At 47.3% G+C, this 22,524-nt stretch overlaps 1 protein-coding gene across 1 annotated transcript; it reads left to right on the plus strand.

Moving 5' to 3' along the window:
• The first annotated feature begins 4,592 nt into the window (after nt 1-4,592).
• Nucleotides 4,593-15,781, plus strand: LOC139669542 (nucleolar protein 8-like). The gene is made up of 10 exons (XM_071550042.1): nt 4,593-4,620; nt 5,009-5,191; nt 7,683-8,855; nt 9,234-9,676; nt 9,948-10,049; nt 11,487-11,606; nt 11,922-12,006; nt 12,855-12,999; nt 13,996-14,126; nt 15,714-15,781. Exons 1-10 carry the CDS (start codon nt 4,593-4,595, stop codon nt 15,779-15,781), a joined length of 2,478 nt encoding a protein of 825 aa, XP_071406143.1.
• Nucleotides 15,782-22,524: the final 6,743 nt, after the last annotated feature.

Raw genomic sequence — 22,524 nt, forward strand, 5'->3', positions numbered from 1 at the left:
AAGTAAAATAAGCCATTTATAGTCTTAAGTTCATGGTTAACACCTTGTAATTTCCATATTAATGACTAGGCAAAACCGTGGGCAGAGCTTTCCTTTTGGCTTGGAATTTGGGTAGTGGTCTCCTGACTTCATCCCTCGGGTGGTCTCAAAGCGTCTTCTTCACCGTTGGATTTCTGCCTTTTCTTTGTTCAGTGACATGACCTGTCAACCTTGTAAAACCTTGGCTTCAACTCTCCAAAATCTTGATTTTTACCATTTCATCCTATTGAAGTGTCTAGCTTAGTTTAATTTATGACTTCTAACCCATAGTACACTAGTTCCTATAACTACTGGACAATTTGTACCAGAACAAAGTGACTCTAGCACTTTATGCTGTTCAGAGACTTTGCTATGCAAACAACATTTTGAAAAGCAGAATTAGAAATTTCACAAAATTAGGTTTTTTTGGTCTCTTTTTCCTCCACACCCAATGCCTCATCTGCATGGAGCCTGTGGAGGACAGAAAGACTTTCAAGACCATGGTGTGCCCAGAGTGCAAAAGCATCTGGTTCCACAGGGACTGCATCCAAGTAGGAGCAGTTTCCTCACCCCCAGGGGCACAGCAGGGGCTCAGCAGCACCAGGGCCTCACTCAGTGCTGCTTGTTTCTCCTGCAGGGACAGGCTCTGTCTGCAGGTATTTTAGCCTTCCAGTGCCCCCTCTGCAGAGGCCATCGGGAATTTCTCGTGGATATGTTCACTGTGGGGATCTGAATCCCCTTGAGGTTGGTGTCCTTCTGCTGGGCTCACAACACAGGAGGGTGCAAGTGCTGTGCCTTGCCAGGGCATGCCCCAGCACTCTTGGCCCTACACTGCTTTGGGAGGGCCACGTTCAGCTTCTCACAGGAGTTGGAAATGGCACAGTGGAAAGGGCAGGGACTCACCTGCCAGATGCCAGGGCAGGCGGAGCTCATCAGTTTTCCTTTTCCCTGTCAGAGAGCCATTATGGGAGGAAGACGATGCATTCAGGGACCTGGGAGTGAGGCACCACCAGTGCAATGCCAGAGAGTGTCTTTATCCAGGAGGCAGAGAGGAGGCAGAGGAAGAGGGGTAAGTTGCCAGAGGGGGGCCGTGGGGGGCTCTGCAGAGGATCTGTGCCTTGGCAAGGGCTGAAAGCAGAAGGAGCCTGAAGGAGAGCTTGGCCAGATATCCCATGCTTTTGACACTTTGTCCTCACGGCCATCAACCTTTTTGCTTCCCCAGGCCCTGGGAAATGCTCCTGTGCAGCTCCTGTGCTGCCGAGGGTACCCACAAACGCTGCTCCAGCCTGACAGACAGCGCAACCAGCTGGGAATGTGGCAGTTGTGCTCCTCTGGACAAGCACACAGGTGCCCCTGGGCTGGGGCCATGCAGGGCCTGGCATCAGGTGGCCAGGGTGGCTTGGCAGAGCCTGTCTGCTCCAGGAGGGCTGGGGGCACTGCTCTGGCCCAGCCTGCCTTGGGCCTGGGGAGCCCTTGACCTTCCCACTTCCCCTTACAGCCCCCGGGAATGAGTCAGAGCTGGACATCCCTGACCTGGGCACACAGGACAGCAGCTCCTCCACCAGTCCTGGGCCTGACCTCACACAAAATGGCTCCTGCCAGCAAGGTCAGGCCCCAGATCCACAGGGCCAGCGCAGAACTCTGCGTGACAGAACCCATGTGCCAACACCAAGTGCTGGGCAGCGCCAGGCCAGGCAGAGACAATCGGGGACATCCCGCAGGCAAAACTGCTCCCGCCTGCAACGTCAGACCCCAGATCCACCTATCGGGTCCACAAGTCCCCATGACAGGAGCCGCGTGAGACCATCAGGTATTGCGAGTCGCACATCAGGGACATCCTGCAGGCAAAACTGCTCTCGCCAACGTCAAAACTCAAATTCATCCAGCCTGTCCAGAAGGCCCCACGACAGGAGCTGCCCGCCTGCACCGAGTGCTGGGAGGCGAAACCGAAGGGAGAACGCATCGGGAACATCCCGCAAGGGAAACCACTCCTGCCTGCAATGGCACAACCCAGATCCACCTGGCAGGTCCACAAGTCCCCATGACAGGAGCCATGTGAGACCATCAAAAAAATTGTTTACTCCAAAACAGGTAACAATCTCAGGGGAAAAAAGATTTGTTTTCTTGCACTGGTTCCTTAAGAGTTAATTAAATTAAATCCAATTAAAGTAAAAATAATTTTAAGACACAGATCACTGCACAGCCTCCAAAGACAGAAGTTAAATCAGGAATCTAATGAGGGCAAAGGCTTTAAAGACCTTCTAAGGATCCTGATTGCATTAGAAGCAGATCCAGCTGTTTTAAATTTGCTGTAATAGAACAACAAACTGCTCTACAGGTGAAAACCATTCCTAATCAGATATAAAAATGGAATCCAGCTCTGACCAATTAACCTAACGACTCCCCTGGTTAATGAGGCACAGCTGTCCCAACACAGCAGCAAAATCTGCCTTCTGGTTAAACACCAGGAGAGAGGCACAAACTGCAACCGTGTTTCACAAACAGTTCAAAACACCTCAAATTCCAGGGAAAACGGTAATCTGACATTCAGCCTAGGCCTGACACATTCAAGGGACTGTGCAGGAGATGATGCAGCTCAACACTGATGTATTAATATTTTCAACCAGGAAAAAACATAAGTTGATTTTATGTGTTTTAAACCATCCCTACTCTACCTGCAAGATCCACACTAACATTGTTCAATAGAAAGGGATGAGGAGGGAATAGGATTTTGTTGGTTTATTTCATAGGAAACGGCATCGGAATAAGAGGCACAAGAAAGCAACATTTGAAAATATGGTTTGCATTAAAGACTTATTTAGTGAATAAAGTACATGGAATTAAAGAATCCCCATGGCTGTGCAATTCATGAAGTGAATGACAACAAGCAACAACTAGAAGTTCTCCAACTTTTAAAGCATCCTATTAGTTTGGAGGTGGGAATTTAACTGGATACAGGGGAGAAAGTTATGGTCATTACAAAGAGTATGGTGGGAAAAAGAAAAACACTACAGCAGCAGAACTTCATCCCACCTTAGCCAATCCCTCTTTTAAACAACACTAACAGGACACACAAACTGCTTACAGCTACTTGAACCCAAGGCTTTCACTAGACTGCAGAAGACTCAAAGACTATTTGTGACTTCAGAGAGCTTTAACTCCAGAAAAAAAAACCCACCTCGTACATATTTTTAATTATAAAGCAACAAGTAAACTCTTCTCACTCTAAACATACATACCTAAGCACATCACACATGTGTATTTATGCGTGTATTTATATACTTTTGTGCATCAACAGCGCTCATTCCACACTTCTACGCACCTGCCCGTCCACACCCCCGAGCCGCGGATTTTACGCCGCCACAAGCGGAGCCGGGAAGCGCCTCGGAGGGTCTGGGAGCAACGAGCGGGGGTTCGGCCCCGCAGGGACCGCGCCCGCCGGAGCCGGTGCCGCCCGCCGAGACTCGGGCTGGGAGCACAGACGTGCCCCGGGGGCGCGGCCGGGAACGGGGAGCCGCGGGCAGCGGGACCGGGGGACGGCACCGGGGAGCCGCGAGCGGCGGCACCGGGGGTTGGAGCGGAGCTGCCGGGAACGGGGAGCCGCGGGCGGCGGGACCGGGGGACGAGATGAGCGGCCGGAAACGGGGAGCTGCGGGCAGTGGAACCGAGCGGATCGGCCGGGAACGGGGAGCCGCGGGCGGCGGGACCGAGGGACGGAAGGGATGAGCGGCCGGGAACGGGGAGCCGCGGGCAGCGGGACCGGGGGACGGCACCGGGGAGCCGCGAGCGGCGGCACCGGGGGTTGGAGCGGAGCTGCCGGGAACGGGGAGCCGCGGGCGGCGGGACCGGGGGACGAGATGAGCGGCCGGAAACGGGGAGCTGCGGGCAGTGGAACCGAGCGGATCGGCCGGGAACGGGGAGCCGCGGGCGGCGGGACCGAGGGACGGAAGGGATGAGCGGCCGGGAACGGGGAGCCGCGGGCGGCGGGACCGAGGGACGGAAGGGATGAGCGGCCGGGAACGGGGAGCCGCGGGCGGCGGGACCGAGGGACGGAAGGGATGAGCGGCCGGGAACGGGGAGCCGCGGGCGGCGGGACCCAGGGGCGGGTCAGCTGTTCCCGCGCCCGGCGCGCGCCCCCCGCGCCTTTCGAAACGCGCGCCAAGCCCGCGCGCTGCGCGCGTCTGGACGCTACCACTGCTGCTTCCCGAGCGGGGGGCGGCCGGTCGCGCCTTCTTTCCCCTCCTTCTGAAAGAACGGCGCCGCTGAAGGGACAGTAGCAAAGCTCCTCGTTAGACACGAATGGGAAAAGCGTTGCTTTGGCGGTTGTTCCTGTGTTTTTGTTAATTTCTGCTCATGTATTGCAGAAAACGCCCCTGCTTTTCTTCGTGATTGGTTACGCCCAAGGCGCCCTTCGTCACAAGACCCAGCCCATGTGTTCCCACCACACTTGACCGGCGGGAAACATGAAGCCTGCAGAGAACCCGGCTGCCTAACGAGGCGGAACCCTTTCCGCGTGAGAGCTGGGAAGAGGTGCTGGGGGGAAGGTAAATCGAGTGTCGCCGCGGGGAGGGCACATGGCGGCGGTGAGGGAGGGGGGCGGCGGTGAGGGAGGGGGGCGGCGGGTCTGGGGGCGAGGGGCTGTTCCTCGGGCCCCCTTTGCCGGGTGGGGGTCTCTCGGGCCGGGCCCGGGCCCCTCTGCCGGGCGTCCCTCGGCAGCTCCTGACGCGGTCGGGTCTGTGCGGGTCTCCCATGCTTCCGATAGAGCACCCCGGGTTATGCGGTAACGAGCCGCTGCCATTCACGATCGCGCAGCCGGTGATGCGATTCGAGGTTTAAGGCAGCCCCCGGTGCGGAGCAGCAGCGCGGGGTTTGCGGGCGCTGGACAGAGCAGGGAGCGCTGTTGGGGGAGCGATTTGCCCGTAATTTGACATTCCAGGCGCACTGGCCCCTGCGGCGCCAGTGTCGGTGAGCTGTTGTTGTCTCCCCGCAGGAAAGCGGAGTGTGTGTTCCTGGTGTGATGCTTTGACTTCAGGCATGGAGAAGGAACAGGTTTCCAAGCGTTTGTATGTTGGAGGGCTTGGCCATACGGTGTCTAAGGCCGAACTGGAGGAAAGATTTGAGAAGTTTGGGCATGTTTTGGATGCAGAAATTATTACCAGAAAAGATGATCAGGGTATGTTTTGTTTTATCTTTTCAAGGTTCATTGCTTTTCAGTTTGAAGCGTGAAATGGAATTTCTGCTTCAGAGTCACTTTATTTTCACAAAATAGCTTAATTTTCAGTTTTAAAGGAAACACTGATATTACACAGAAGTTAACTGGATGTTTGTCATTGATCAGGGAACCCTGTGAAAACTTTTGCCTACGTCAGTGTCAGCATTTCTGATGCCGAGCTTAGAAAGTGTAAGTACATCTTTCTGGTTTTTACTTGTTGATGTTTTTGAGCCAGGTTGTTTTACTGATAACACATCTGATGTCACAACAGGATGTGGTCAAGGTAGAGCTTGTTTTATTCTGTTGCCTTCTTTAAGCTTCAATTTTATGGGTACCTTTCAGGTACAAACTTAAACCAAGTGAGCAGTGAGGTGTAATATCACGCTAAAGAAACGTCAGCCTGTCATAGAAGGAGGTGTAGTGAAGTCTGGGCTGTGCTTCTTTAACGTAAAAAATACTTATTTTCCCATCTCGTTGTTTTGCAGGCATGTCAATTTTAAATAAAACAAAATGGAAAGGAGGGACACTGCAAATTGAGTTGGCCAAAGAAAGCTTTTTGCAGAGGTAAAAATCAGTTTTTAAAAATGCGTGTTGCTGCTCAAGTTACCCTTCTTCTGTTTATCTGATAATATTATGGCTGTGCTTTCATCTTCTACACTCTTTCAGTTTTTATAGAGAGTGGTGGAGTGTTGATGCATGTGTGATACTGCAACGTGATTTATGTCGTTATTCCCTTAAAGGGAACGTCAAGGTGTTGATTCCTTGAGCAGTGGGTGGTTGCTGTTCTGTGGGAGGGGGTCCCTGCCAGCTCGAATCCAGCACATGGGCTTTATTTAGTAGAGTACTTTTCCCATGTCTGATGTACTTCTTGGTACAGGCTTGCCACAGAGAGGGAGGAAGCAAAGCTGCAGAAAGAAAAGCCACAGAGAAATAACCAAGCATGTCTGTTGGAATCACTGAAAAAGGCTGGAGTTGTGGACTTCCACATGAAAGCAGTCCCAGGTACAGAGGTGCCAGAACACAAGGTATGCTGGGGGAGATGTGTAAGAGAAGTAAACCAAGAAAAAGCAAGCTCATTATATCTAAATTTATGCTAAATCTCTGTGCCTTATGTAAAGACATGTAATTATTGGGGGTGACAGTCCAAGTTGTGAAAAGTGGGCTGAAGAAATACCTCCTGTAGAGACAAGGAGAAGGCTCCTGTTATTCAGAGAGAGTGCTCAGGCATTGGAATGGGCTGCCCAGAGAGGGGGTGGATTCCCCATCCCTGGAGGTTTTTCAACTGAGCTTGGCCGTGGCACTGAGTGCCATGATCTGGTAAAGGGACTGGAGTTGGCCCAAGGGTTGGACTTGATGATCTCAGAGGTCTTTTCCAACCCAATCCATTCTATGATTCTGTGATTCTTTGCAGTGACTGGAAATAATTGTGATCTGCTTGTCCCCTCTCGTGGTGTTAAATCAGGAAATGCTTTGTTCCTTGTGTATGTTGGGAATTTGCATAAGCCTGTAGCATAATGTACATTCATGTCACCCTTAAAAGCTTGTAAAGAGACTGTGTGACTCACTTTTATACAGCACATAATTTTTGGTGGCTGGGCTGTCAGGAACTGCTCTCTGTGCTTCACATTCAGGATTAGGGTCTGCACGTGCTTACAAGAGGAAGATTAAAATCACTGAACATGCAAATTAAGACAGGAAAAATTATATTAATTGGAAAGTTTTGAAAATTATTTGCAAAGCACAGAATGGTGTTAGAGGGATTTTTGTGTGTGTGTGGCAAAGGGGAAGAGAGCAAAATAATAGTGATTCTGTCTGTGCAGTGGCTGCTGTTAACTCATAAACCAGAAGCCATATATTAGACATAGTACTTGCAAAGTAAAGAAATTTACTACTTTGTTATCATTCTTTATTTGCAGGTCGTAGAAGTTTGGGGGTTTGGTTGGCTTTGGGTTTTGTTGTTTTTGAGAAGGAAGCTGGCTAAGTTGCACAGTACGATTATATCTCACTAAAGAGCATAAACAAAAATGAATTAGTCACAGATGGTTCTTTTATTAGTAGTTCTGTTATCCAAGAACAAACATCTTTCTCTGTTCCAGGGTTACTTCCACTCTCTTTTTGTTTAACACCGTTTACTTTTCTTTTCCTATAGAAGTGGGTTGTTGGTAAATTTGGCAGAGTCTTGCCTGTCCTCCACCTCAGGAATCCGCAAAAGAATAAAATATCCTTTTCCTACTGTTTGGGCATAGGCACAGTTCCCTTCCTTCTTCTGTCATATGGAGAAACAGTTGCTGAACAGTCTTAATTTTGATTGCTATGTCAGACTCAATTTACTGAATCCCTCAAGTGTGTCTTGCAGTAAATTTGTGTGATTTGGAGCAGTTTCTTAGACTGCACAAGTCAGTTGCTTAAAGACATGAGATGAAAAAGGGCTCCTTGTTGTCCTTTCGTGTAGAATTCAGCCTGTTCAGAAAGACTCGAGTCTGTTTGCTGGAGGAATCTTGTTTTAATTCCTTAACTCAGACCAACATTGTGAAATATGACCCCTCAAAGTACTGCCATAACCTGAGGAAGCTGGAGCCAGACCGGGCACAAGCAGCTCCTGTGCCTGAGCTCACCCAGCACTTGGAAGGGAGAGATGTCAGTGCAAACAGGAAACGACAAGGAGAGTTCTCTGGGATGAAGAAACCACCTAAAAAACTGAGGCCACTGTGCAGTGAGGCCCTGAATGGAGCAGCAGCTCTGTCCTCTGGGTGCCAGCCCCGTCCAAAACACACCAGCTCACCACAGCTGAGCCAGAGATCAAACCCCAAACCCAATGACGAGTTGAAATTGCCTCCATCGAGGAGTCTGGATCGTAAAACGCCAGGCAAAGGTTTATCATCAGATCAGAGGAATGTTAGTGGAGTTACAGCTCGAAATAACACGAGTGTTTCTGACAGTGATGTTGATTCTGAAGAGGAGATCAGAGCCATGGTAAAGAAAGAGACAGAAAAATGGAAAGCTGGAAATGCTGAGACTGAAAGTGACCCCTTGGAAATCACTGGGGATGATTTTGGATTAAAATACAGTAGTCACTGGTCCTTAAGCAAGCCAGATGCCATGAAGAAAACCACTAAAGGAAGTTACAAAGAGACTGTGGAATATGGTAATGGTTATGATTCAGCAGATACAGATGAAATTATTGCTGAAGGTAAAACTCCAGATCCAAATAGCAGCAAAACTGCAATTTTAGAAGATTCTGAACAGATGAAGGTGGAAAGTAAAAAAATCCTAGCTAACAAAAAAAGTGGTTTGTTAAATGACTCATCACTGAAAACTCAAAATGTAGAAGGAGAACACATTGAAAAAAAGTGGAAAATTAAAAAATCCAAAATTGGTGCATTGCAAACTTCAGCAGTTACCAGTACAGCAGAGACAAGTGATAGTGAGAGCTCTCACTCGGAGTCTGAGCAAGGGGAGTCTGAAATCAGTTCTGACTATGAGTCCATGATGCAAAACTGTTACCGCTTAGACCTTTCCTTACATGACTTAAAAGCATTGGCTGCCAAAAACACTGGGACACCTGCAGAGGAATCTGATGGTGCACAGAGTTCTGCTCAGTCCCCTGCTGAAGAAAATCCTAAGGGTAATGCAAATAAACCAAAACTTCCTAAATGTCACCCTGCAGATAAAAAAAAAAGCATCTCTCCTGACGATGTGCTGGCTGATATTTTAGCAGGGGAGAATAAGGAAAGCTCCAAGGGACAAAATAATTCACGTTTGAAATATCAGCCCTTCAGGGGAATGGGGTCCCTTTGTGTGAAAGAGTCAACTAAGGACAGTACTGGGTTAAAGAAGGGGTCTGTAGGTTTAGGACTTGGAGCTTGTGTATTTTCTTCTGGGGAGGAGTCATCTAAAAGACAGCCCAAGAACCATCCATTGTGTGCACTTCAAGTCAGCAGTAAAAAGAGACAAAATGTGCCCAGTGAGCAGCATGAGGCACCGTCACCTGGTGCCTCCTCAGCAGATGAGAGACATCAGCCTGTTTCCAGGCCATGTTTACAGGGGAAGAAAAAAGACAGGAGTTCTCCACAAGACCACAGTTCAGAGCATGGAGCTGCCTCTCCCAGCCCTGATCAGAGTGACAGTGAGAGCAGTGACAGGGACAGCAACGCTGCAGGGGCTCTGAAACACGTTAAACGGCAACGGGAGAGCCCAAAACTGCTTTCCAAAAAAATGAAGATGAATGTAAGCAATAAAAAGCCAGAATGCGAAGCTAATACATGTGAGAACAGGAAGACAAGCCTTCTAGAAGATAAGGAGCTTTGTCTTCATGCTACTGCTTCAAAGGAATCTGCAAGAGACAAACAGGAGCAGGACAACCAGAGGAGGCTGGCGGCTCTGGAGGAGAGACACAGGGAGAGAGAACTCCAAAAGAAACTCATTCAAGGAGCACTTTCGAATCTGGTAATTACACTCACAACTTTTATCTGAATAGTCCAGAGTACAAGGAAAAGGGTAATTAATGTATGTGAATTAAGATTCCTAAAAATCATAGTCTGGATTTTCTGATACATTGCCAGTTTTGAGTATATACAAAATCCTGCATACCTCGTCCCTGGAATGCCTCTGGAGTTGCAGGAGGAATAGCAGAGGTCATGGAAACGCCTTTTAGATACTTCTGTATTAGTGCAGCAAGTACTTGCTGTGTTTGACCTGACATTTCCCCCTTTCCTAGGACAGCCAGCCAGCAGGGAAGCACAAACACATCCTATTCGATTCAGACACGGAAAATGAGACATTGAAAAAAGACGCAAGTTTGGGAAATATGCCTGGAGAAGTAAGTGTTATTAGGCAAAAGCCCTGTGTGACCATGCCTTTTGTTCTGAAGATTAGATTTCCTAGTGAAGTGCCAGAGAAATGTAGGTAAGTTTTGAATTAACATCAGACAGGTTTGACAGTACTTAACCATTCATCTGAGAAAGCTTGAGAGCTTGGAGAATTTGGAAGGAGTTTGAGATTGGTATAGAAGGTATTCTAACTTAGAAGAGAAAGAACTTCTGTATAATCAGTGTTGAAATTCCTCTGCTTTTAGGCAAAGGCTGGGGAGGAGATTGGGCTTGAGCAGTACAGAAGTACTCTGCTCTTTCTGAGACTGGATGAACTGCTAAGGCAGTATCTTGTTTTTGTTGAGCTCCAAAGAACTGTGTAAGGTTTCGTCTTTACTATCATTAGCAGACTCCTCATGATTTTACTGCCATGGTTTAGTACAATTAAATACTTATTTTTTTCTCAAATAGAACTTCTTATCTATGACATTTTTTAATCGCATCTCTGCTAAAACTTTAAAGCATTGGGTTTGCTTTTGTTGGGATTTTGCCTTATAAATGTATTGAGATTAGGACCATTATCGTTATTTAGCCATTGACATTTTTACCTTCCTTGATGTAATCAGAAATTTGCAATTTTTTAACTGTTGTAAAATCTGAGTTGCCCATTTGTAATGGTTCTACCCATGGCTTCCTCAGTAACCACTGTATCTAAGGAAGTTACAAGTATTCCACATGTGTCTTCCACATAGTAGGGGAGGAGGGGTTTTTGGTTTTGGTTGTCCCTTTTTCCTTGGCCGGGGTTGCTGGTGGGAGAGGCTGGAGTCTGATCCCTTCGGTTGCTGGTGGTTCTCCTGTCCTGGGTGAGATTGTTTCATGCTTGTTCCCCTTCCTTGAAGTTTTTAATTGTGTTTGTCTGTTTCATTTGGGTTTTTTTTGGTTTGGTTTTGTTTCTTCCCAATTTTCTTGTTGATCAGTCCCCTTTTCCCTTTCCCCTGGGGGTGGGATCCTACGTACTGTGTACACAGTGTGATTGTGAATGTTAGAAAATATAATTTCTTCTTTTTATTCATTTCAGTTTCTTTTGAGTTAATTTCTTTTCAGTGTTTCTTCCGTTTGCTGGGGAGGCTTTTGAGAGGGGGGAAGGGGGGCCAGTCGAGAGTTGGTAAAAAGCTAGGCTAAACCTGGACACCATTACGTGGATATTTTGCCCATGATGAAATGGAATAATCACAATTTTAATTTTATAATTATAAACCAGAGTTGCACGAGGTGTGTATACAAGATAAGATTGGCAGCATGTTGATCAGTGCTGGAAATGCACAGGGTTGTGCAGGAAATCCACTTTTTCAGGAAAACTGGAAAGGACATGAACAAAGTTGGTACTGATTTATATTCTCAGATGTAAATAACCTCCTTCTTTTGTTTTTCCTTTTTGTTTAACAAAGGATACATCTGCTCCCAAGCCTTCAGGCAAACTGTTTGACAGCAGTGAGGACGAGGAAGACAACACGGACAATGAACGATTCATAATTAAGCCACAGTTTGAAGGCAAAGCTGGGGAAAAAGTGAGTGAACCCATCACTGGAATTTAGTTTTCCTCTGAGAGTCTATAGGGCCACTTCAGAGGAACAGAACTGGTAGGCTTGTATTATTACTGAGTATGATTTATATCAATTTAAAATAGAATTCCCTTCAACAGAGGAAAGAGTGGCCATGGAGGAAATAATGTGTGGTGTTATCTTTGTATCCAAAGAAATTCCTGGAAAAGGCCTCAAGAGCTAAAGATTATTAGTATGTTGCCATGAAGTATGAAAAGAAAGGGATTGAACGTTGCTGATTTCCTCCTCCAGTGCTTAAGAGCACTTGTTTCATTTGTTTAGCTCCTGAGGCTGCAGTCCCGATTTGGCACCGATGAAAGATTCCGCATGGACGCCCGATTCCTGGAGAGTGACAGTGAGGAGGAAGGTAAAGCTGCCCATACTTCCTGGTTACTGGTAGTAATGGAGCCATATCATGGAGCTTTAGCTTTTGAAGCACCTTATGACCTCCTTTACCTTCTTTGGTGATCCCTTAAAAGAAAACCACCCACCTCTGCTGTGGCTCTGCATGGGAAACACCAGGGGTGGCTGTGCTTTCTTAAAGGTGTATGCTGCAAAAGTATTTGGAACAGCTGAGTGAGGCACATGTGCCTAATAAAACAACATTTGAGACTATTTTTAATACAGCATGATATCAGAATGTGTTTATCCACATTGAAAAACTGGGTAAGCGGTGACTTAGAAAAACCCCCTTTTGGATCATTATATTCATTTAAACTGTTTGTTTTGTAGCCATCCTGCAGTCTGTGGCTGATTTGGCAGTCTTAAGTAGGGTCATTTTTTTTCTTTAGCAGCAGAAGGCAGAAAAGCTGAAAATAGAAAAAGTTTGAATATCCACCCCCAAGAAAAAGAAATTAACCCAGTTTTCAGGATTCAATTTCTTTCTGAAACTTAAATTTTTGCATCTCTCTGCTATTCCCTTCATTGCTTTCATGTGATCTTCTGTAGAGCATCAGCAGTGGCAGAGGGGTTGCAGTTACATGACAGCAGCAGGAAACATGTTAAATACCTGATCTGGCCTTCACATGAAATAGATGCCCAGAACTGTTCTAACCCAAGATTTTCTACAGTGCAAGGGACAAAGTCTCTGAGTAGCTTTTGGATAAAGGAAGTGATGTGTTGATAGACGTGAGCTCTGCTAGTACTGTAGTGATACTATGCATCAAATATCACAGGCTCAGCAGGGAAAATATAATGTATTTCTTGTTATCTTAGCAGAGACAAAGAGCTTGAAGGCAGATGAGGAAGACGACCTTGCTGCAGAGAAAAAGAAAACTCTGCAGATACTGGGAAGCCTCTTGAACATCAACCTGGAACAGCCTAAGCCAAGTAAAACAGCAACAAGTGCCAAGAAATTCAAGTATGAATCATCTGCCATCAGTGAAGGAGTTCTAGGGTGGCATCAGTTTTGCCGGTGTTTCCTAACCAAAATTTCTGCCTAGATGGCTGAGGAAAGTACTTCCTTTCTTGTGTGTATTTGAAGTCAGTATTTAATGGAATTCCCAGGCACTGACTAGCAGGGACTTTCTAAATGTCAATTACATTTTGGAGAGATTTTGGTGAAGAAGCCAATTTGAATTTGTATCCTACTGTAAAGGTTTGGGGTAGCTTTCATTTGAGCCTTTAGAGTGTCTCATGGTTTCTCTTTGCCTTTCTGTTTTCTTAGAGACATTAATGCCCTCCGTTAGGATCCCACCAGACAGGACCACGCAGTTTTTGAAAGGAAACCAAGTACTACAGAAAAGGAGAGGTAATATTACAGCTTGGTAACTACAGTTGTGATGTTTCTCCCCTTAGAGAGAAGCCTATGGTAGCAGACTGAGTTTGAAACTACGCAGACTGCTGTTTTCTCTTTAGTCCTCCCTGGGATTGCGGAAATCAATATACAATAGGAATTGTGAGCGCTAAAACCGGCATGCAGTGTCATATTTTCTTTGTAGTCCATCTACTCTCTGCATGCCATTTTCTGTCCTCACTGAAGGTGAGAAAGGTCAAGTCATGGACTTGAAGATTTGAGAAGTTTTCAAGAGACAAGGGTATTAGCTCTTATCCTGTGAAAAACCATATTAGCTCTTAACATTTCTTTTGCCAGAAGAGAAATCTGTCCTAAGTATCTTCATTTATGAACTACCACATGTTAAGTGAAAAGTCCCTTAATGATGTGGGTAATAAAAAGGAGGCTTGTTCCTGCCTTTAGAATCAAAGCTCAGATGTTTCCCCTGCACTGCTCTCTCCCTTAAAAGTGAACTCCTCATCAATGTGCATGGCTGAGTTTAGGGAAACATCAAGAGCAAAGTGGCTCTTTCTTTTAAAAACAGCTGTGTTGTGTTACTGTCCTCCAACAATCCCATTTCAGTAAAGCTAAAAGGAAGAAGAAGAAGAAAGAAGAGAGTGAGAAACTGCCTCAAGTGTCTGAAGAAGTCTATTATGATATTGCTGCTGATTTAAAAGACTTATTTGGATCGTCAAAGAGCCAATCAGAGAAACGTGAGGGAATACCCTGGGACAAAGATGATGCAGAGGACTCTGCCCCACCTGACTATTTGGAACCTGTCTCTGGGAATAACACAGCTCAGGAGCCGAGTGGTTTCAAGTTTTCCTTCTTTGGAGACACAGAGAAGTCAGGTGTAAAAAAGGTAAGAGCAGGACAGTGCAATTTCTAGTGAATGGCTCATGTCGGGCACTGTGCAGGAATACGGTGCCTAGGAATTCAGAATCCAGGGCATTTTCAGAGGCAAAAGTGAGTAATGAGGCAGAATCATTATGATCTTCAGTTACACTTGCCAGGATTGTGGTAGCTCAGCTTGCACCCCAGGAATCTTGAAAGGGATGTTTTGAGAAAGAACGATTATTTATTTGTTTTTTTTAAACAGTGATGGATGTTGTTGTCATCCCCTACATTTCTCAGACAGGGAAAAAGGTGATATGCCAAGTCAAAGTTTCATACAACCCAACAAGATTTGAAATCAAAGGTGTGTTAATGGAGTAATGTGAGGAAAAGCAAATCTGGAGTTGACGCCAAGAACATTCAAGATTGCTTTATTATTTACTTAATTTTCTTATTGTACCTTTACAAAATTGAAACTGAATGACCCATGACTATAGGGGATATAAGTGTTACACACTCAAGATTAAAACATACTGAATTAAGTCAGTCAGTAGGGTAGGAAACAAAACAAACCATGTGAAGTTAAATGAAAGATTTAAAACAAACAAAGCCCCCCACATTTTTGTTGACTTCAGAAAGGATTCACTGTTCTGAATGCACTAATAAAGGTTTCAGGATATGAAAGAGACCCCCAGAACAAAGTGAAAAATACCTGAGCAGAGAGATAGTTCAGAAAGCCCGAGAGGGGGAGGTTTCCATCCTTCTTAAATCTGCTTTTCCAATGTAAGTTCTTCACTGGGAGGTAGGGTTTTTTGCTGGCAAGTAGAGGAATAATCTGATTTTTTATTTCAATTGTGATAATCTTGCAGAGCCCTACATCCTTGAAACAATAAAACCTGCAAAAGTCACCTGGCAAGAAGATCCACGTTTCCAGGACAGCAGTTCTGAGGATGGTGATGAGCCAGAGGCATCAGAAATTGAAAAGGATCAAGAAATGCAAGTTGTATTTGTTTTCTATTTGGTTGTAGTAATTTGCTGCTGTGAGAATATTAATAGCAGCACTCAGGTCCTGGGAAACTGCTGTCTTCATTCCACATCTCTGAGCAACAGAAGTTATCCTGGAAAACCATTCCCTGCTGCACAGAGTGTAACAGTGAAACATCCCAACAGCCCATTTGGTTTGACATTGAGTATAAAAATATGAACGCTGAGTTTGTGGTTGAAGACTGGAGAAATTAAGTGGGTAATTTTGGTTCAACCCAAACCAGGTTTGGTTTGGCCAAAAGTCAGAGACATAGTAAATTTTCTTTTATAAAAGGGTCTTTTTTATAGGAGACCATATTTGGTTACTGTGAAGGAATGTTCTTCCATGCATTCTGTTTCTCTGAAGCACTACAGCTTTAACTTGCATTAATGGAATTTGACAGTAACTTTCTTGATGTTAAAGTTTCCTTGTGTTTGTCCAGGTTTCCTTGCTTGCCACAAAGAGAAAGTACAAGATTTTTCTTCTTCTCCAAAGACGATGAACGACTGAGAGGTACAACAGAACTTACTCACTGTCACTCCTTTTTTGGTTTCTTTCAAAAGTCTTACTGAAAGTCAGGGAAGAAGTCCTGTCTAGTTATTTGTTCTGTAACACAGGTGAGAGGTTTAAGGAAAAAAATAAATTGCAAGTTTTCATTCGTATTTGTGGTCTAAATTGAGGTAGAATCCCATGACAAACTGCTGGTAACAAAAACGCTGAACATCTGTCTTGCTTCCATTTTTTTTCAGAGAATTGCCTAATATGTACCTGGCCTTTTAGAGCTTACCAAAAAAAAATCACAAATGCCTTTCAGGCATATATATCATCATTAATTTTTTCTCTCCTTCTGGTGTTACTATTCATAGTGTTGAATACTCTTATTAGCCACATATGTCCACATCGTTCTTGATTCTAATTAATGTGGATTTTTTTTTCTTCTGAATATAGTGAATTTTGTATTTAAAAACAAACAAAACAGCAGCAAACATTCACAGCCTCGAACGGTTCCACAGACCACAACAAGAATTGCTTGTGGTATCTTATGCAGTAACTTATCAGGACAGTCTTAAATAATGTTTTTTTCTTGAGACATATGAGGTAACGGTCATGAACTGTCTTGCTGTGTTCATACAATTAGTGCACTGAAATCTTCCAGCCTGTCTGATTTACAGGCCCTGTTGAAAGTGAGACCTCAGTCCTCAGCAGGCATGAATTTTCTTGGGAGATGTGGGGTAATGGTGCTGAGCTCTTAATGAAACAGGTGCAATTTCACTGCAATTTCTATCTTGGCATATTAACTGCTGCTGCCTTTTGTTTTTCTTAGTACACAGGGCAGTAATTCAGAGCATTTCTGTTGGAGCCAATCATGTTGTGGGGGATAAGAGATTATGAATGATAGGAAGAATATGAAGAATAGACCTTCTGACTTGATTGCTGTCTTGCTCATGAGTTTTACAAACAGCAGCATTTTCAGAAGTGTTTAAGGAAATCAATTTGTTCTTTTTTGGGCAGAGGGCCCAAAGTTATTTTGTAGATCAGTGGATCTCAGTGAGGAACAAGATGGTTGGGAAGATAGACGAAGATTATTGATTGAGGTGAGTATTTAACATCTCTTCTTTGGTAACTGTGGGCATGAGGAGGGAACACGGCTGCTTATTTGCATGAAGAATTAGTTCAGGACCTCTAGAAAGGCTGGCAATTTTGTAATTGCCGAGGAACTAAACTTCTGTAGTATACAAGTGTGCATAACATCATGTTATGATGTCCTGTCAGGTAAATTAGTGAATCTCTGTAATGTGCAGGATCAGTTACTTAAGTGTATGTAAAAATACAGGTGAATCTAGAAACTTGTATTAATCATTATTATTTTTTTCATAATTTTATGTTGTATTTTAAATATTTCCAGGAATGCAGGAAGAAGCATAAGGATGCAAAAAGGAAAGTGAAAGCAAAACAATAAATATTTCTTATTTTACTGATCAGAAATGTTTCATATTTCTTCTTTGAAGAAGCTGCCAAACAATGTTACTTTCAAAACCCTTTCAAAAATCTAACAGGAAAGAATATTGGCAAAAACTGCTAAGACTTTGTTTCTAAATAGGGACATGTTTATTTTCAGTTTGATGTTTGTTCCATGTTTTGGGGTTTTGTATGTATGTATATACATATAGAAATACATATATACATATTGTTTAAATGTGACGTGCTGCTTTGTTCGATTTCTGGTAATTATATCATATAATGAAGATCTTCTGCTGTGTCCTCTGGCTCCACTGCTGAAGGCTGAGAAAGAACAGATACCTCTTTCTCTGTAAGATTATATAACTTGTATTCTGCCTAACATAATAGAGAGCATATTTTAGATTGATTTACCAATATTTGGACTGTGTTATTTCTAGGGTGAAAGTTTCCCAGAAGATAATGAAAATACATACATAATAGACATATATATATACATCTATATATGCGTATGTGCACAAATATGTATGTATATTTACATGCATATATAACAGGTTTATGAAATGAATAATTTGTATTTGTTCACAGAGCTGATTTTTAACTTTTTTACTGAGTTTTTATATTTATAAATACAGGGGACAGATGTTGCTGGTGTTGTATGCTTGGTATGAAATGAATATCTATTCCTGTATGTTATGTCCACTTAGACCTGTGCTGCAGAGGCTCTGCCAAGGCCATCCTGGGCACCTGCTGCCAGGCCCTGCCTGGCCCCAGCCCAGGGACACCCGAGTGCTTTGCCTTTTGCCTGTGTCCAGAGCAGCAGAACTGTCACATTCCCAGCTGTCTCTCAGGCTGGACCAAGCACTGGACTAAGGTAGTGCAAGTAAGATTCAGCCTCTATTGCAAATAAATCAAGGTAAAGTGACTCATTTGAAACAGCAGGAAAGTAACTGTTGATACATCTGTCAAATCAATAACTTCTATATCAAATTTTCACCTCAAACAAGGAATTTTAAGAGATTATAATGTGTTTAAATTTGTATGTGTGGCTGGGCTTCACCAATGAAGATTTGGGAAGGGCTCTCCTCATGCGGGTGTGCCCTTCCAGCCTGCACAGTGGATTTTTTGGGGGAGGCACAGGGTGCGCAGAACTGGCCCCACCGTTTAAGTCCTAAGGATCATCTGCCATGGCCAAGCAAGCTTGGACTGTGACAGTGAAGTCCTCAGGACTAGAACCTACAGCCCCTGATGTTCCCAGGAGGTCTCCCATCCAAGTACTAACCAGGACTGACCCTGCTGAGCTTCCCAGATCTGATGGGATTGGGTGTCAGGGTGGAATTTAACTGCCCTCCTGTTTAAACATACTATTAATAACTGTCCTCGCAGCTTTGAATTCAAGGCGGGGGCAAATTATGCTTTCTATTATTGTTGACATAAGACCCGCCTCAGAACCTCGGCTGCCGAGGGGAGGTGTCACAGTGGGTGGTGGGGGCTGAGGCCAATCCCGCCCATATTCCAGGTGCACGCTGCTGATGTCACAGTGGCCACTGTGACCTATGGGGCCAAGGGTACAAAAGGGAACCCTGGGCTCAGGCCCTGTGTCAGTGTTACCTGACAACGCAAGGAGAAGGAAGAGGAGGATAGAGCTGCCCAGGGAGAGCCTCACAGTTTCAGGCGCTCAGCCTGTGCTGCAACCTCACCCACGTCACACCTCTCAGAATCAGCAAAGGAGCATCTCAAGGTGACTGTGGTGTTCCTTGACTGGACAAGAGAAGGGGGAGAGGGGCAGAAGCCTCTCTCCTATTTCAGAGCCAGCGGAGAAGAGTGGAGCAGACCTCAGTGTTCCAGTGTCAGGGTCTGACCGCTGAGACGCACCATGTCAGACAGGACAGAGGAAGCCCCCGGAGTGAGTGACCCAGGTGAGACCAAAGTGCCCCTCCCACAGCCGGGCAGAGGGGCTGTCAAGGATGGCCAGTGCAGGGCTGGAAGTGGTGGCAGGGGAGGCAGGAGCCATCCAGCCATCTCGGGGCTGGGGCCCTCCTTTGCTCAGCAAGCCGGGCCCAGCTGGGGCAGGAGGCACCTGCTGGGACACCTGTGCCCGCAATGGCCCATCCTCTCCAAGGCCTCCAGCCCTGTCCTTCATCCAGGCAGTCACAGAGCAGTCACAGAGCAGCCCTTGGGGTCAATCCCACAGGGATGCTGTCCCCAGCCCCGCAGAGGTGCCATTCCTGGTGCCATTGACTCTCTCCCTTTCAGCATGCCTGCTGTGTAAACGATCAGAGGCTGACCCGGACATCTGTGGGGAAAAACTTGAGAGATGTGGGCTCTGTGCCCACATGTTCTGCCTGGTGAGTTGCTCTCTGGGTTCCCTCCAGCTTTCCAACACACAGTCCTTGCCACTCTGTCCTTACGAGCGCATCGTCTTTCCTGCAGTTTTTTGCCACTCTCCTTCATCAGCAAGGGAATGAGCGGGTAGGATTCCTGGGCTTTCTCCCAAAGGATATCCTACTGGCTGTCCACCGGCTGGCACAGAAGGTGAGAGCCTGACATGAGCGGGGAGATTTGTACCAGGCGAGGTTTGCTGGAGCTTAGCCCAGACTCCAAGAAAGGAAGACCAGCCCTTGCCAACAGCTCTGGGACCAGGAGGAGACCCCAGGGCTGCTGCTGATGGGGCTGCTGTGCTCTTTCCAGCGCTGCTTCGTCTGTGGCCAGAGCGGGGCCACCATCACCTGCTGTGAAATGGAGTGTGACCTGAGCTTCCACCTGCCCTGTGCCAAGGAGGCTGGCTGTGTCACCCAGTACATTACACCGTACAGGTACCTCCTTCCCCCTCCTCTCCACCACCAGGGAGGAGCCCAGCACTTCTCACCCCACCCATCTCTTGTGTCCCCAGCTCCTACTGCCCTGCACACAGACCACAGCAGGCAGTGGAGGCGACTCCCGAGCCAGGCACCCAATGCGTCATCTGCATGGAGCCTGTGGAGGACAGAAAGACTTTCAAGACCATGGTGTGCCCAGAGTGCAAAAACACCTGGTTCCACAGGGACTGCATACAAGTAGGAGTAGTTTCCTCACCCCCAGGGGAACAGCAGGGGCTCAGCAGCACCAGGGCCTCACTCAGCGCTGCTTGTTTCTCCTGCAGGGACAGGCTCTGTCTGCAGGTATTTTATACTTCCAGTGCCCCATCTGCAGAGGCCATTGGGAATTTCTCGTGGATATGTTCACTGTGGGGATCCGAATCCCCTTCAGGTTGGTGTCCTTCTGCCTGGCTCACAACACAGGAGGCTGCAAGTCTTGGCCCTGCACTGCTTTGGGAGGGCCACGTTCAGCTTCTCACAGGAGTTGGAAATGGCACAGGGGAAAGGGCAGGGACTCACCTGCCAGATGCCAGGGCAGGCAGAGCTCATCAGTTTTCCTTTTCCCTGTCAGAGAGCCATTATGGGAGGAAGACGATGCATTCAGGGACCTGGGAGTGAGGCACCACCAGTGCAATGCCAGAGAGTGTCTTTATCCAGGAGGCAGAGAGGAGGCAGAGGAAGAGGGGTAAGTTGCCAGCGGGGGGCCGTGGGGGGCTCTGCAGAGGATCTGTGCCTTGGCAAGGGCTGAAAGCAGAAGGAGCCTGAAGGAGAGCTTGGCCAGATATCCCATGCTTTTGACACTTTGTCCTCGTGGCCATCAACCTTTTTGCTTCCCCAGGCCCTGGGAAATGCTCCTGTGCAGCTCCTGTGCTGCCGAGGGTACCCACAAACGCTGCTCCAGCCTGACAGACAGTGCAACCAGCTGGGAATGTGGCAGTTGTGCTCCTCTGGACACAGGTAAGAGACAAAGCACACAGGTGCCCCTGGGCTGGGGCCATGCAGGGCCTGGCATCTGGTGGTCAGGATGGCTTGGCAGAGTCTGTCTGCTCCAGGAGGGCTGGGGGCACTGCTCTGGCCCAGCCTGCCTTGGGCCTGGGAAGCCCTTGACCTTCCCGCTTCCCCTTACAGCTCCCGGGAATGAGTCAGAGCTGGACATCCCTGACCTGGGCACACAGGACAGCAGCTCCTCCACCAGTCCTGGGCCTGACCTCACACAAAATGGCTCCTGCCAGCAAGGTCAGGCCCCAGATCCACAGGGCCAGCGCAGAACTCTGCGTGACAGAACCCATGTGCCAACACCAAGTGCTGGGCAGCGCCAGGCCAGGCAGAGACAATCGGGGACATCCCGCAGGCAAAACTGCTCCCGCCTGCAACGTCAGACCCCAGATCCACCTATCGGGTCCACAAGTCCCCATGACAGGAGCTGCGTGAGACCATCAGGTATTGCGAGTCGCACCCGTAGCCAGGAAGAAACAGGGACATCGCGCAGGCAAAACCGCTCCCGCCTCCAACGGCAGACGCCAGATCGACCTGGTGGGTCCATAGGTCGTTGTGACAGAAGACGTGTGAGACCACTAAGTTCTGGGAGTAGCAGCTCCAGTCAGGAAGAAACAGAGACATCCCACAGGGGAAAACGTCCCCACCTGCAACGTCAGACCCCGGATCCATCTGGCAGTTCCACAAGTTGTTGTGACAGAAGCCGCGTGAGACCACCAAGTGCCGGGAGCTGCAGCTCCAATCAGGAAGCATCAGGGACATCCCGTAGGCAAAACCGCTCCCTCCTGCAACGGCAGACCCCAGATCGATCTCGCAGGTCCAGAAGTCGACGTGACAGAAAGCGTGCGAGATCACCAAGTGCTGGGAGTCGCGGCTCCAGTGAGGAAGTGACAGAGACATCCCGCAGGGGAAAACGTCCCCGCCAGCAACGGCAGACCCCAGATCGATCTCGCAGGTCCAGAAGTCGACGTGACAGAAAGCGTGCGAGATCACCAAGTGCTGGGAGTCGCGGCTCCAGTGAGGAAGTGACAGAGACATCCCGCAGGGGAAAACGTCCCCGCCTGCGACATCAGACCGCGGATCCATCCAGCCGGTCAAGAAGTCGTCATGACAGAAGCTGTGTAAGACGACCAAGTGCTGGGAGCTGCAGGTCCCGCCAGGAATCTTCAGGGGGATCCCGCAGGCAAAACCGCTCCCGCCAACGTCAAAACTCAGATTCATCCAGCCTATCCAGAAGGCCCCACACCAGAAGCTGCCCGCCTGCACCGAGTGCTGGGAGGCGAAACCGAAGGGAGAACACGTTGGGAACATCCCGCAGGCGAAACCACTCCCGCCAGCAGGGTCGTTCCCGAAATCCACGCAGCCAGTCAAGACGTTGCCCTGGTTCCCGAAATCCACGCAGCCAGTCAAGACGTTGCCCTGACAGAAGACGTGAGAACA

This window comes from Pithys albifrons, chromosome 3, assembly GCF_047495875.1.
Source record: "Pithys albifrons albifrons isolate INPA30051 chromosome 3, PitAlb_v1, whole genome shotgun sequence".
In the NCBI taxonomy this organism is placed as follows: domain Eukaryota; kingdom Metazoa; phylum Chordata; class Aves; order Passeriformes; family Thamnophilidae; genus Pithys; species Pithys albifrons.

Coding starts and splice junctions, on each gene's coding strand:
- LOC139669542 (XM_071550042.1), top strand. CDS start 4,593: ATGGCGGCGGTGAGGGAGGGGGGCGGCG. Junction 4,621..5,008: donor GGTGAGGGAGGGGGGCGGCG/GTGAGGGAGGGG, acceptor GTCTCCCCGCAG/GAAAGCGGAGTGTGTGTTCC. Junction 13,000..13,995: donor ACAAGTGCCAAGAAATTCAA/GTATGAATCATC, acceptor ATCCCATTTCAG/TAAAGCTAAAAGGAAGAAGA.